Genomic DNA, 15,152 nt, shown 5'->3' on the forward strand with positions numbered 1-15,152 from the left:
TGGTTGTTCATTATTTTTTACTTGCTTTTTGGAGAGCAGTGCAATGAGGGCTTGGCTGAGATTGTGGATACTTCTGTTCCCACTAGTCTCTACTGAGATTTCAGCTCCTGCTGAAAGTCCAGAAGGACGGGGTGGACTTCATTACATTTATACAGACTTGAATGCCCAAGCTCTCAGATTGATTTTGCACTCTATTTTTCATATGAAAATACTGCTGGAACCCTTCAGGGTGCACTGGCTAGGCATAGAGCTCTCTATTGTGAAGTACTTCAAAAGTCATTATTTTCTCTTAAACCAGGAAGAACTTAGAAAGTTGGTTTGCATAACACCTAGAGGGTGCACACCTAAGATGTGGAAAAAATAAACCTGTAAATATTGTCAGGACTTTAGAGTTATATTTATACTTCCAATTTTGAAAAAACATTGTTTTCATTCACATCAGGTTTTCATGATCAGCCAACTCCTCCATTCCCTAGCAGAAAGGTACAACACACACAGTCACTCTCACTGCTTCCACAAATGGAAATGAAAGAAAGGTAAGATGTAAAAAGATAGTTGAAAACATTAAAAAAATCCAAATTATGATTGGTAGGGAAACAAAAACTGGAAAAACAAGTATATAGGGAGGAACAGTGATCAAATAAAACCCAGACAAAACTTTATCTTCACTTGTTTTCTAGGAATCATAGAATAGTTTGGATTGGAAGGGACCCTGAAGACCATCAGTTTATAACCCCTCTGCCATGGGCAGGGACACCTCCCACCAGACCAGGTTGCCCAAAGCCCCATCCAGCCTGTCCTTGAACGCCACCAGGGATGGGGCATCCACAGCTTCTCTGGGCCAGTGCCTCAGCACCCTCTGAGGAAAGAATTTATTCCTTATATCTAATCATAATCTTCTATTTCTTAGTTTAAAGACACCCCCCCCTTGTCCTATCACTGCACTGCCTGACAAAGAGTCCCTCCGCAGATCTTCTGTAGCCCCCTTTAGGCACTTGCAGGCTGCTGTAAGGTGCTTCTGGAGCCTTCTCTTCTCAAGGCTGAACAACCCCAACCTCCTCAGCCTGTCTTCATCGAAGAGGTGCTCCAACCCCTTGATCATCTTTGTGGCCCTCCTCTGGACTTGTTCTAGTGCTTCCATGTCCTTCTTGTGCCGGGGGCCCCGTAGAAGAAGGATAGTTTTCACCCAGGAAAGAGAAAATATTTTCCAGGTTAAGGAGTGAAATAAACAGAGAGCCAAGGAAGATGTACCATTTGATAAACATCTATCAAATATAGAACTAAAGATGATAAAACCTACAAGTGCAGAAAAAAATGCCTGAAAATCATGGTCATGTACTCCAGAGTCTTAAGACTGGAAGAGGGACCAGCTGAGCATACGTACATTACTTATGTACGTATGTACATAAATGACCTGTTTAAAGCTATTTTTAGTGTTGCCAGTCACTCCTTTGAGTCCTCCTGCACCAGGAGGTGATGGAGAGCAGAAGGCTCTGCCTATGCACCTCTAGTTACCTCCTGCCTGGTTCTCACCCAGAACACATATACCAGCAATACTGCTGAGCCTTCCATCCATCATGCTGAAACACAGTAACACTGTTCCTTGCACATGCCTCACCTGTTGGTACCCGCCATTGACTTTTGATTGTAGGCAGTTTAGGTAGTCTGGTGTAGACATGGTATCAGGCTGAAAATATCTCAGACCTGGAATGGGAATTTTCAACTGCCACAATGGCAGTAAATCCAGTGACCAGTCATCCCAGTTGACCACTCCCCAGTCGTCCCACGTGGACTGCATAGGATTTCTTTTTTTATCTCAATTGGCTGCCCAGGGAAGTGGTGGAGTCACCATCCCTGGAAGTCTTCAAAAGACGTTTAGATGTAGAGCTTAGGGATATGGTTTAGTGGGGACTGCTAGCGTTAGGTCAGAGGTTGGACTCGATGATCTTGAGGTCTCTTCCAACCTAGAAATTCTGTGATTCTGTGATTCATTTTGTCCTGATCTCTGTCCAAAAAATGTGTTTAGCTGCACCAGAAACTGAAATATTTTTCAAAATCATGCTTTCTTTTCCCCTGATGCAGATAGGCTTTTGAAAACATCCATATCAATTTTGCCAAGAGGAAAAAAAACCAAACACCATTATAGTCAAAGGCAGGTAAGCAACACCATTTCTGTGAAGTGGATGGAAACAGATCCCACATATAAAAGATTTTCCTTAAACTTGGAGCACAGATTGACAGCAGTCCTAGAAGAGAACAGAAGCCCACTGACCATCAGCCCAGTGCTCCAGCCAGCCTGTCTGCCTCCAAAAAACACAGCATGGGTGGCAAGTACAGAAGGAAAATATATTCCATTGGGCTGTTAGAATCTAAAACTTGTCAATAAGACCCAAGTTCAAGCCAATTCTTCCAAGGCTATTTCCTATCTTGCTCTTCCCCAACACCATCCTTTACTGTATCTCCTTCCAAAACATGTACAGTGCGTCTCCGTACAGAAACCCAAGTTTGGCAGCATAGATGACTGAAGCAAAAATGTTCATCTCTAAGATATTTTTTTTCTACTTTTTTCTAGTAACTGCAAGCTCCTGTTTTGCCATGGGTTTTGAAAGTCAAATTAAAGAAGGACAGAAACTCATTATCCTCCCATGCAGGGTATATGCTTGGAGTATTACCCCAGTCAGATAGCACCATAGGAAAAGCTTGTCTAAACAACCCTTACCAAAAGAAGAAATATATTTTGGGACCTCAGGATAATGGAGCCTGAACACTAATCTCTTTGCCTTCAACCCGGATAGATGACTGTCACAATCACTTTGCTAAACAGACCCTCAAACTGACTGAAAAGAAAAGAAAAAAAAAAAAAGTAAAAAAAAAAAAAAAAAAAAAAAAAAAAAGTAGCCATTATTTCTACTTTGGACAAGGAATGAATAAGCCACCAGCTACTGCTCTAATCCAGGGAAAAACAAACAAAGAAATCCAAGACAAAACAACAATAACAACTATCTTACTCTAGAGAAATAGTGTTACAGTCCTCTTCCTTTTATCAGCCTCTCCAAAGATCCCCCTTTTGGGGGCAAGGGGTTTATTTTGGTTTCTGTCATTGATCTCCACTGCTATTAGTACCCCCTAGTGGGACTCATTTCTCAGGTGACTCACACCAGCTGCACATAGTTTTTTTTTGAAGCAGCTACATCAGCTGCTTTCCTGGGTACTTATATGGCCATAAGGTCCCTTGTGGGGTATTTCTCAGTACCAGCCTGTAAAATACTTCTGGATAATGCCCAAGTGCCTACAGTCCACTTAAATATCCCTAGGGCTCTGGTTATTTAGGATTAGATTTCAGCCTTGCAACTCACCCCCAATAAAGAGATGCTCAATTATGTTGATGTCTATAGAGAAAATCATGACTTCTGACTCAGAGTCCTGACATCACTGTTTCTACCTTTTTCTGATAATTCCTTTCCTTCTTAATTACTTTACTCCCACCTCTCCATTTAGTCAATTAATGCTTAGTCTTTTCTTAGGCTGTACTTGCTTGCTAGCGTGTTTTAATCAAACCTAAGAGTATGGTGGATATGGATTTTTTTTAATTATTTTTTTTTTGTAGCATTTCTTGAAGCCACAGCTCTTAGATTTATGTAACAAATAGAAATATTCAATATTCATTCCCTTAACAAAAAAACTTTAGAGCCATCCTCATTACACAACAACACAACTTTAAAACCTTGCCCCTTAGAAACAAGGAGACGAGTTGAATGACCCTAGACCGTATTTTGGACACCTCTACCCCATAATGCAGAAGCCAGTCATTTCTGTGGGGCCTTGGCCCACCTCATGGTAATACTGGAGAGCTGCAAATAGCACCTCCTTTCTTCCCTATTGCCAGCATTTCAGTTTGGGTGGCTCAATAATACACAAATAGAAAGGAGGGGAGAGAAATTTGTCTCTGCACAGAGAGCAGGGATTGGGACAAAGCTGATCTCCAGCAAGCTGGTCTTTGGCTGGCCTGTGCAAGGACTGTTGTCAAGGGCTTTATATATTATTTAATCTTTGCTAGTCAGGAATCAAATCTATGGCTTGCCTTCTTTAGCAGATAAAGAAGCTAAGCTGTCTGCCTCAAATCATCAGTTGTTTGTACCAGACTGCTGTCAGAGCCATCTAAGTGGCATCATCCCCGACTCTCAGTGCCTGTGACATGGCCCTACCTTAGTAGCATGCAAGTCATGGAACACTACATCCAACAAAAAGCCATACACATCTCCAGAGCCATCGAGTCACCCACCTGCAGGGGTGGGACAGCCATTTGGAGATCTGTTAAAAAAAGGCTCCTGCTGTGGTGCTTGGACATAGCCTCTTATGTAAACAACTAGTACCTCCTACACTGTGCCGTGCTGCACACTACAGACATCCTTGCCAGTGTGCAGACCTTGTCAAAGCACTGAAAGACAACGGGATGCTGCTGCAGGGCACTTTTATTATAACCCTCATCGCCCTTCTGCAGCCCCCTCACAGGAGTCATGGCTCTGCCATTCTTCAAAACAGCCCCTTATTATTTAGGCTGTCACAGATTAAAATAGAAAGTTGCTATTTATATTCCCATAAGGAAATATTTTCTGCAGTTTCAGTCAGGCACATCTGAACACTAATGCACCCGTGCTCTTTATTGCCAGCAGAAAACATACCCCCAAACACAGATCCTCATCACTCAAGGTTTCTCTCTGCAGGCAGAAGAGCAAAGTTTGCCCCCCCAAAAAAACAAACAAAAACCAAAACAAAACAACAAAAAACACCAACACCACCACAACAAAATCAGTGCTGAGGATATCTGACCTTCCAAAACCCTGATATTTTTCCTCTCCTCTCCTCTCTCACAGTGTTTCAGGACAACCGAATACCTTTTGCTGGGCTGCAGTGAGTTTATTCACCAGTTTTAAATTCAGTCACTGAATTTGCAAAAGTGATTCATATAGAAACATTTTGAATACAGATTCTTCCCCAAAGGCTTTTTAATCACACAGATGGTGAAACTGGGAACCACCAACACCACCAACTTTCACCTCTAAAGCAACATGAACCCTTGTTTTCTTCCAGTACAAGTGTTCTCCTCTAAGTCTGTTTCACAGCTCGAACTAGAGCCATGCAAGAAGGAGAATGCCTGCGTGTTGAATGTGCACAACACACACACATCAAAGAAGCTTGCAGAACATGCAGGATAATATAGAGGTTGCACTGTGAAACCTGAAGCAGCCATCACAACCGTTCTCCTACCCTGTTATCTAGGAAGAAGAGTACTAAGGAAAGTGGCCTGTATTTAACATCAGCTCATGACTAAAATGCGCTCGTTAATAACAGATTGTGGCTAATCCCTTGCCCCATTCTCAGGAGACATTGTAGAGAGTGACTGGGAGGCTGCTACCTAACCTACAGCTATCTAGTGCTGCTGAGCAAGGCTCAGCACAGAAGGGTTTCCAGGTGACTCATCATGAAAGCTGTGCATGACCCAGTGAAAAATAGGAGTTTGCAAAAAACACCAGTTTAGAACCTATGTGAAAAGACTTTGGAACACGTTTATTCTCAAGTGGCAACAGAGGCTCAAATGCAAGCCTAGAGCAAAGCTACGAGTCAGGCAGAATCCCCAGCACTCCAAGGTCATTGAAAAGTATCTGAACTTAGTGATATGTCAAATTGATCCTTATTTCTCAAAATCTTCAACTCCTCTATTTACTCTGAAACTGCCTTTTTTTATTGTTGGCTTTATCAGACAGATGAACCAGCACATCTTACTGACCTTTTGGCCTTTGGGACCTTCAGGGCCGATTGGGCCTCTCTCACCCTAAAGAAAAAAACATGATTAGTCAGATGGATCTTGCCATTATATAACAAAGGGACCCAATCCCACAGTCATTGAGAACAACAGAAAGGTTTTCTGGTTTTAGTGGACAGCAGGCTAAAAGTGACAGGTCTTCACAAGCAGTGACAGTGAAGTTGGCTGCTCAGAGGTCCCAGTCACAGCCAATACAAGCATTATATGATTTTTAAAAGGTATGAGATCTTTCTCAGGGTGGCTATATTTATTTCCAGAATTTCTTCCTACTCAACTGAAGAACGATGCACAAGACTGGGGTGGATAAAAATAACCACTTTGTTCTCCAAGGTTGCTTTCAAGACTATCAGCACGATCAAAACTGAATTAAATAAAGATAAAACACCTGGGAAGATTGCCATTACCTCTATAGACATCCCACCATCTGGTTCTTTCTGTGAAGTGCTTACCACCACTAGGTCTCCAAGCACTTCACAAACACGGTCTTTCTTATAACTCACTTGCATGGTATCATTATTTCCAAACCCATTCAACATACCAGAAAAAAAAACACACTCTACACTCACCTTTTCTCCAGCAGAACAGGAGCAATTGACGGTCTTGAGGTGGGCAACTTGCTCGCTGCCAACAGTGGGCTTCACTTCCATGGGAGGTGCTTCTGTCAGGACCGTGACCTGGCACTGTACCCAAACACTCAGGGTCATGATGAAGACTTTGATGCTAGAAAACTTTATCTTCCACCCACTTTAGAGAAACCGCATAGGCATTACTGCACAGCTAAATATGTTAGGAATGAAATCCCACAAAAGCCATTCATTCGAGCAATGGGAGAAAATGTGGCAAAATGAACAATGAATCTCTTTAACCAGGATCGAGAGGAGAAGAGTGAAAGGGGAGTGGAAGTGACTACTGAGAGCTGGGCACAGGAAACTAAGCAGTAACTGGCACTGTGTTAGCTCTCCCCAAATAAAACCAGTGGGATTCGTGCTGAATATTTCATGCTGAATTTCTGTTGTTCCATCATCACTTCAGGGTTTTGTTTCCCATGACAGTTTGACAGGGAAAAAGTGACTTGGAAACTTCAAATTCCTCATACTCATCCCTTTACAGTTCTCTTCTGGCACTGCTACTTTACCAATTATATAGCTAGGTTTGATTCACCATCATTATAAAAATGATAAACCCACACTGTCATAAATTTCCTGGTTTGTGTAATAGATTTCAATGAAGAGTGTTCATGTGAAAATGAATTAATGACAAAAAGAAGCTTACTGGTCCAGAGGGAATGTCACAGCAGGTCTCCAGCTCAGCATGCCGAGAATCACAGTAAATAACCATCCGCTGAAGATCAAACTGGAAGACAAAGTGAGGCAATAGTCTCAGAGACAGTGAATTATTAAAGACCACATGTCCTTTTGTTTGGATACACACAGTGCAGATGAATGCAAATAAAAACCAGATGGGGCTAAATTCATGGCGATTCTGTGACTCCCGTAGTCAATCTCTTTCTTTCTCTCTCAATAACAGACCAATATCTCAGCATTCTTCAAGAGTGCTGTGTTAATGAGCCCCTGAATACGCCTATTAACTCTGTGATGCAGGTTTTAATACAATAAGGAACTCTGCTAATCGCTGTGTCCTGGCCAAATTCCTGTCTGGGAAGACATATTTTGCCCACCTATATCCTTCCTAGAATTTCATCTAGATATAAGGTTTGTTTTTCTCCTGTTGCGACTTGCATCTTCTGACCATTTACCCCTGTGTGAGAAATGCTATTAGCACACTTAATATGCACATCCCATCCTTGTTGTGCAGCTAAGAAAGATTACCTAAGTCTCAAACCACCCATCATGCTTAAGTTATACCAGGTTAATGCAGCAACCAGACCAATGTGCAGGTATAACCTTAAGTTCAATTAGAGCAAGAGCCATTTAATATCAGCCTTATTTTCCAAGGAATAGAGACTATGTCATGACTCTACTTAGTCATCAGGATTTCTTTTTTTTCCCCATCCCTTGCTGTCACAAGTGGAAACCTTCATAAGGCCAGACTGGACAGAAAAACATCTTTATGTGTGTAGCTCAGTACTTATTTTGATCATATTTATGGATGATTTTGTCTCTGATCTTAACTCTTGTGTATCCTGGGACTAGACCGAAAGATGAAATACATTTCTCATTTTTAATCCCTTTTACATAGATATTGACAATCTCGCATAAAAAGGCCACAAGTCTTACACGCGATGAAATGCCAATCTGTTTTAGCTGTGCAACACAGGTAATATTCCAGTTATGCTGCTTTAGGATAAGGGACATTTACAACAAAAACGCCCCAAAATACAATCACATGCTGCAAGCCCAGCACTGAAAGTTACACCAGTTCTACTTGATACACGCAGTACTTACATCAATAGGGACACTATCATACAAACGTTTGCCAATCACAGTCTTTCCCTGAATGTCAATATTTTCCCTGTCTTCAATAGGCAGCATCTGCACCAGCTTGCAGTCTATGTACAGCGAGACAGCTGTTGACTGAATGCTGAGGGCAATCTTGTGCCAGCTGCGGTCAAAGAGATCACTGACTCGTGCGCTGCGGAAGACCACTCTCACGGCATCTTTGGTGAGCCCAACGGCATTGTACTCCACGGCTTTGTTCTCTCCGTCCAGACGGATTGAGACCTGAAAACAGACAGAGGTGATTTTGCCATTAGGTGTACAGCCTCCTCCTTCCTCCTGCCTGCTTTCCATTGCAACTGACACCCCAAAGACAGGCATTTGGTTAGAAGCTGATGCAAAGAGCAGAGGATGTTCTTTTGGATGAGATATGAAGTTGGATAGGGAGCCTATACCTGTTCTAGTGAACAGACAGGGCTGGGCACTGGCTTGAGCACAAACCCTTGACCATCCTGACCTTGCCTCTCCTCATGAGCACTGTCCCTGGTATGGTTTCATCCCATGCCACCATAATGCCTCCCTGGCAATGCTTGGGCACGGTTGGGTGCTAGCACATGTCAGAGACGTCTCCCCAAAAGTATACAGACAAAGCTGAGCCTGTTTTGGATCCCTTTACCCTGTGCAATCCTCCACTACTTCCCAGCAGGCTCTGTGCTCTTTAGTCCCCCTCACATGTCCTCAACCATCCCACAGGGCATGGACAAACCCCTCATTTCCTGATATGCAAACAGTCTGCTCCGCTGTAGCATTACAGATTATTCAAGACACTTTGAACTGAAGACCAAAACACACAATAATGATTATGCCTCGGGCTCTGAGGAGACCTAGGACCATGTTATTACACAGTGTGGACACAGACAAGCTGTGCGACTTGAAGTCAGTGCTGAAGACTGGTTCCTGACCTAAATCATTTAATTAGAAATAAAAGAGACAATGCCTAGTGATGGAGGAAAGCTAGAAGTTTAAGGATAGATGGCCTCAAATGTCTTCCTTTCAGAGTAAAATTATATAGTGTAATACATAAAAAATGAAGTCCCAGGTGACCACTCTTAGGCAAAGCATTTTCAAATGAGTGAAAACAAAATTCCATTTTAATCTTGTATTAAATCACACCACTCCACTTGATCACTGCAGAATCAATACCTCACCATTGATTCCCTCCATCTTTCTTCCTTTACATGTCTCTGCCTTTCTCTCCACAAGCCATTCCTAGCAACATCGTGCTACACATACCCCATGTTGCAAGCTACGGAGTAGGTAAACATAGGCTTTTGAAGACGTTATACTCCTAGCTCATTTAAAAATTGATTTTCTCTTTTATCAAAGACAGACAGTTACTGGCAAGCAGCAGGGAATGGAGCAGAGCTCAGAGCCTGGGGAAGCAGTGGAGCATCCATGAGCTGCAAAGCTGAAAGGAGTTTGGCCACATTGGCACCAAACTGTGCCTGATGGAAGCAACACAGGGTAGGCTGCCTCCAAACCTGACACAACATCTCCATGCAGCTGGGCACCATGCTGGCTAGAAATGCCGTCTCAGATCAGTGCTGGCTTAGAAGTGTCAGCTGTCTGTAAACTAAGCAGGTACACAAACACTTAGTGGCCAAAGTTCAAGAGACTGTGCATGAAACAAGGCTCATGAGGCTCTAAGAACACTTTTGGCACCACAATTGAAGGCGCTTTTGAAAATATTACTGAGAATCTTGAGTTCTTTTTTCTCTCTCCATCTACACAGTTCAGGTTTTCAGCTGTCTCCAACAAAACATAAAACCCTGAAAAACATACAACCCAACCAAACCATCTCCTGCTGAAGCACACTCAAATCTCTAAGCTTAGTATAATACTAAGAATGTTAGATTGGAAAAGATGGCCCTTTACTCCAACCTTAGGGTCTCATACCTGTGGTATGCCGTACTTGTCAATAATCTGCCAAATATACCAGTCTTCTTTTCTGGAAGCCTTCTGGAATTTGAAGGTAGTTACAAAGGCATATTCATCAGGCAGACCTTGTGGGAATACATCCCTGGCATGGGGAGGGAAAAAGAGAGCAATGTATCAGGCTTAGCAGTGTAGAGCAGAATTTCTAAAAACTCTGCATGTCCCAACAATGCTTCCCAAAAGTATCATGTCGTTCCCACAAAATCTGCTGTATTTGGCAGCTTAAAAAAGATGAACATGAGCTTGTGCCCTCCAGGTGGTTCTGTCCTTGAGGAGCCCTTCTCCATTCCAACAATGAAGCTCTCAGGTTAAATAAGGAACAGCAAAAAGCTTCAGTCTCAGATTCATCATGTCAAAGCAATTGATTTTCACCTGATGATTCAGTTCATGCATGCAGCAAATCGTCCTGTTCTTCTCTAGATGCACTGGAGACCTCTGAAATCTGACAGTGGACAGGCATGCTTGAAATCCTCTATAAATGTACCAAATTATAGTAACAAATATTGTGATATTTCCCCCAAAATAGGCACTACACCTCATTCCTGCCCAAGGATATTTTCCTTGGCTGGCGGCCTGGGAGAACAGAACCTTCTCAAATCACACTTTACAAGTACCTTAGGCAGAAATTTGTTCATTGTGACACCATGGTCCACGCATAAGTCTGAATTAACCAAAACCAGCACTGTTTGACTCAACCCCAACATAAGAACATACCAGAAATGAGCTGGACAGAAGGGATAATTAACCCAAAATCACAATTTTTTGTCACTAGGCATAAATGGACATCTAGGAATGAGGATGAATGGAACAAACATGCTCTCCCTCCCTCCAACTCTTTATGATTTCTCTTTATGCTCTCTTTATAACGGTGCAACACAATGAACCAATTATTTTTCTATTTTTTTATTGCATTCATGATTTTGCAAACTTTACTTATATTGCCTCTAAGCTATCTCTTTTCCCAGTTGAATAGTCCCATCTACCCAGCTAACTTCATTGTTCCTAATGCCCAGGACAGCCTGCTCCTCTGATTACTCCTAAATAGGCCCTTCCTAAATATCATGTCTTTGCTTCTGGACATCTGAGCAGTCAGGCATAAGCACCCATTAGGAAAAAAAAAAAAAAAAAAAGACAACAGCAGCAGTTAATAAAGAGCAAAAGAGCAAAACAGTGAAGAGAGTACTCTTAAGGAATACTGAATACTCAACACAGTCCATTGCTATGCAGAAACTGGCACGGTTAACCCAACGGCATGCAAAGCTAGAAGTTGTTACTGGAGTTTAAGGCAAAAATCTCATCTTCAGCATTTCCAGAATGCTTTGTTTTACATTTACAGCAAAAGTTGAAGGCCAAAATATTCAATCATCATTTAGTCAGTGCTTTGAATTTCCTGTATTTTTAGCCAAGTTTAAATTTCAGAATAAGTATTACTGTGATTTTTTTTTCCACTGCTGTAGTTTTTGCTGTATAAAAAGCCCATGGAGACTATGCATCATTATAAGCTGGTCTTCCCACTGGGGGCAAAGGCACCTTCTGGAGTCTTCCAGCACAAGAGAAAACTAAACCAGCTCCTTCCCTTTGGAGAGCAGACAAGGCTGTCTTATTTCTCAGTAATAGGCATTCATGAACCATCCCTCCCTGGTCACAGATCCACCTCATGCCAGCATTGATCTCCCCTGTGGTACACAAAATAACCAGACATTCCCTCCCTTAACAATGAAACAAGAAGCCTGTCAGTTGTCACATGGCAGAGCTGCCATGGAGAATAAAACTGGCATGACTGGGCACTGAAAACCACCAAGAAAAACTAGGGGATATTTGGCAAGAGGGAGCAAAGTTGGTCACATCAGCCCTCCCGAGAGGGCACCCAGCCAGGTCTCTTGAACTGTTGACATGCCCTCGTGCAAATTTCCTGTCAAATGGCTTTGGACACTCATTGTCTCCGTGTTTGTCAAAGAAGAAGCTTTGCTTGGCTTTTAACATCATTGACAGATCAAGAAACTTCAGCAAGGTGGAAGACTGACAGCTAAAAACACTTTTCTTATCACTGCATCCTCTTGAACATTTCCACATGAGAGTGCAGTTTGTATGGAAATTTCCCTGTGGCTCAGCTCCTAAACCTCTGCTGTTTCAGAATAGATGCCCAGTGCATTTAACTTAACTCACTCCTCACCACCTACCTTCATCATCACAGCTGGGTTTAGTGGGCTGCGTCCCTACCCAGATTTTTAGGACTCTGGTTTGCCTTTTGGGCACAAAAGAACCCTACTGACTTATTTTTCTGGCTACATGCCACCACCAACTCTAACCTCCTCCCGAATTAAAGCAAAGCAGAAAAATGGTTTCTCAGTTAATCCCCAGGTGGCACAAGATGGCAGATTTACAGGTCTGGGGGTGCTTAGCTGTCCTGGTCCATAACACGTTTGCTGTTATCACATCAACAGCAGCTTGACTCTTGCTTTCCATGCTGCCTTTCCTTGTTGCTTTTACAACTCCATGTATACAGGCGTGCTTCATTCCTAGCACAAATTAAAGGCAGTGTCTGTAACTGTGGCATCGCTGCTTTGCTGAGCAGGTAGGTATACGGGCATGTGGTTGAAGTTAATCCCTTGTGATGATACCGTGTTGGGCCTGACAGCCTACAACCAAATCTGGAAGAGCTGATTGCTGGCCTCTGAGCTCAGACAGTCTCTCTGTATACTTTTGATCTGGAAACAGGAATATCACCATGCAAGCTTAAATTCAGAAAAAGGTTTTCAGATGCTTAATACCCACAGAAATAACTGAGAATTAGGTACCTAAATATCCTTGTGAGTCTGGCCACACATCGTCACACAGAGGCTGGCAAATGGTCCATTGGGTTGACTTACAGTAATAGAAAGCTATAATGACCTATTACCTGTCAACCTCAACCGATTTTTTAAGGTGCTGAAGAACTGACTGCAAGTACCAGACAGAAAAAGGCTCCCTGCCAAAAGCAAACCTAAAAACGCTCATTGCTCTGAAGATATGATAAAAGCTGTTTCTCAAGTCCTTGGTCCTTGCATCTTTTACAGAGACGCATTACTGCATAAATAACAGCACCTCTGTTTATGAGCTTTCATTTCTTTCCTCACTAAAAAGTGATGTCCATCTAAAAGCCCAGCTATACTTAGGAATCCAAGGGCAGGAATTGCTGTCCCTAGGTATGTTTTACTTCCTTCTTTCACTCAAGGCTGAATTGAACTGATGATCCATATTATGGAGCTTTGCTGGATGGCTGGTACCTACAGGGAGCTCTCTGCCGGCTTCTTGGTCTATAACTCTGACAACAGGATGGATTGCAGAAGAGCTCATTATAAAACTCCAAGACATGGGAATCCTCTGGTGCTGCAGGTTGGTCTAAGAGTTAATTAAACCATCACCAAGGTCAGGTAAATCACAACTTCTACAAAGAAAAGATGATAATGACCAGGCAGGAGACTCTCTTAGCCATTTTCCATTTACACGATATATCCTCCTTCTTACATGTTTTTGTTTGGCATAAGAGTTTACATCTGTAACAATCAGAGTGATATCCTACATCTATAACAATAATACAGTGGAGAAAAATAAGATTATCGGTTCTCATTTCAGACAAGGAATGTAATGGTTATTAATAAGGTGTTTGCATTTGGTGAGGAAGGGACATAATGAATACACCTAGAAAATCTGACCATTTTCACCTCAACTAAAAACCACTAACCACTAAGTAGGAAGAGGAGGATGAGAAGCAGAAGAAGAGGGGGAAGGGAAGGGAAGGGAAGGGAAGGGAAGGGAAGGGAAGGGAAGGGAAGGGAAGGGAAGGGAAGGGAAGGGAAGGGAAGGGAAGGGAAGGGAAGGGAAGGGAAGGGAAGGGAAGGGAAGGGAAGGGAAGGGAAGGGAAGGGAAGGGAAGGGAAGGGAAGGGAAGGGAAGGGAAGGGAAGGGAAGGGAAGGGAAGGGAAGGGAAGGGAAGGGAAGGGAAGGGAAGGGAAGGGAAGGGAAGGGAAGGGGCAGTAACAGCAGGCTATTCCAGACAGGAACAGCCAGCCAAGCATCAAGAAGTTCTGTGAGGTGGCAGCTGGGATAAGAACCAAGCCAGGCTGGAGCCAGATCAGGCAAAAGGAGACTGAGGGATATACATTGCAGAATGAAGCCTTTGGAGTTAGGACCAGAAGAAATAAACGGAGGAGAGAATGGGTTAGTGAGCCAAAATCTTGTCATTAGCCAAGACAACCGTGAAGAGAAACATGCCTGAATAAACCAAACCCAAAATCTGGGGCACAGAAGATCCACTGAGGAGCCATGAGCAAACAGCAGGAGAGCCCCAGCTACCTGAGCTGTGGGGAGAAGCACTAGCACTAGACTAGTCCTCAGGCAGCTAGAGAGACCTGCCAGTCCTGCAGTGCCCAGGACACAGATTGCATCCTGTCTGTTGCATTTGATCACTCGCAGGGTGCCTCACTATGAACGGGAAGAAAGTTCATGGGTGTAGGCTCCAGATTGGAAGATTAATAGGCACATTTCCCATGCAACTAAGCTGGCACTTTGTAAAAGTACGAGTGTTTATATAAAATGATACAAATCCTTTAAGCAGATAATAAAGTGAATTAAATATATTACTTGGTTAACGATTTTGTATCTAATTATGAGATGTAGCTATCAGTTGCTAAATGTTGCTTGAGGTTATCTGCAAGACAGGACAGATGTTTTTGTTTTGTTTATTATTCCAGTTATCAGTTTTGTTCAGCCTTATGAGATTTCATTTTCTGTGAGCAATGACCCTATATGCACCATCTCTGAATCCTGACATCCAACAAGTAAAATGAACCAAATATGCAGACACCTTCTGCAGTGACATATCCATTTGGTTTCATTCCCAAACCACAGGAGTATGGAAGTTAAAATGCAAAAGGCTGAAAACAGAAAAAAAAATCT

General features: G+C 42.7%; 1 protein-coding gene across 1 annotated transcript in view; it reads right to left on the reverse strand.

Annotated features, from left to right (window-relative positions):
* The window catches only part of COL22A1 (collagen type XXII alpha 1 chain), a 128,870-nt gene extending 120,269 nt beyond the window's left edge, over positions 1-8,601 (reverse strand). The window contains exons 1-4 of the mRNA XM_032181166.1: positions 8,230-8,601; positions 7,097-7,177; positions 6,391-6,504; positions 5,789-5,833 (exon numbers count right to left, since the gene is read on the reverse strand). Of these exons, the coding sequence (XP_032037057.1) occupies positions 5,789-5,833; positions 6,391-6,504; positions 7,097-7,177; positions 8,230-8,601 (612 nt within the window). The remainder of the gene's footprint in view (positions 1-5,788; positions 5,834-6,390; positions 6,505-7,096; positions 7,178-8,229) is intronic.
* Between the last annotated feature and the right edge of the window lie 6,551 nt (positions 8,602-15,152).

This window comes from Aythya fuligula, chromosome 2, assembly GCF_009819795.1.
Source record: "Aythya fuligula isolate bAytFul2 chromosome 2, bAytFul2.pri, whole genome shotgun sequence".
NCBI classification, from domain to species: Eukaryota; Metazoa; Chordata; class Aves; order Anseriformes; family Anatidae; genus Aythya; species Aythya fuligula.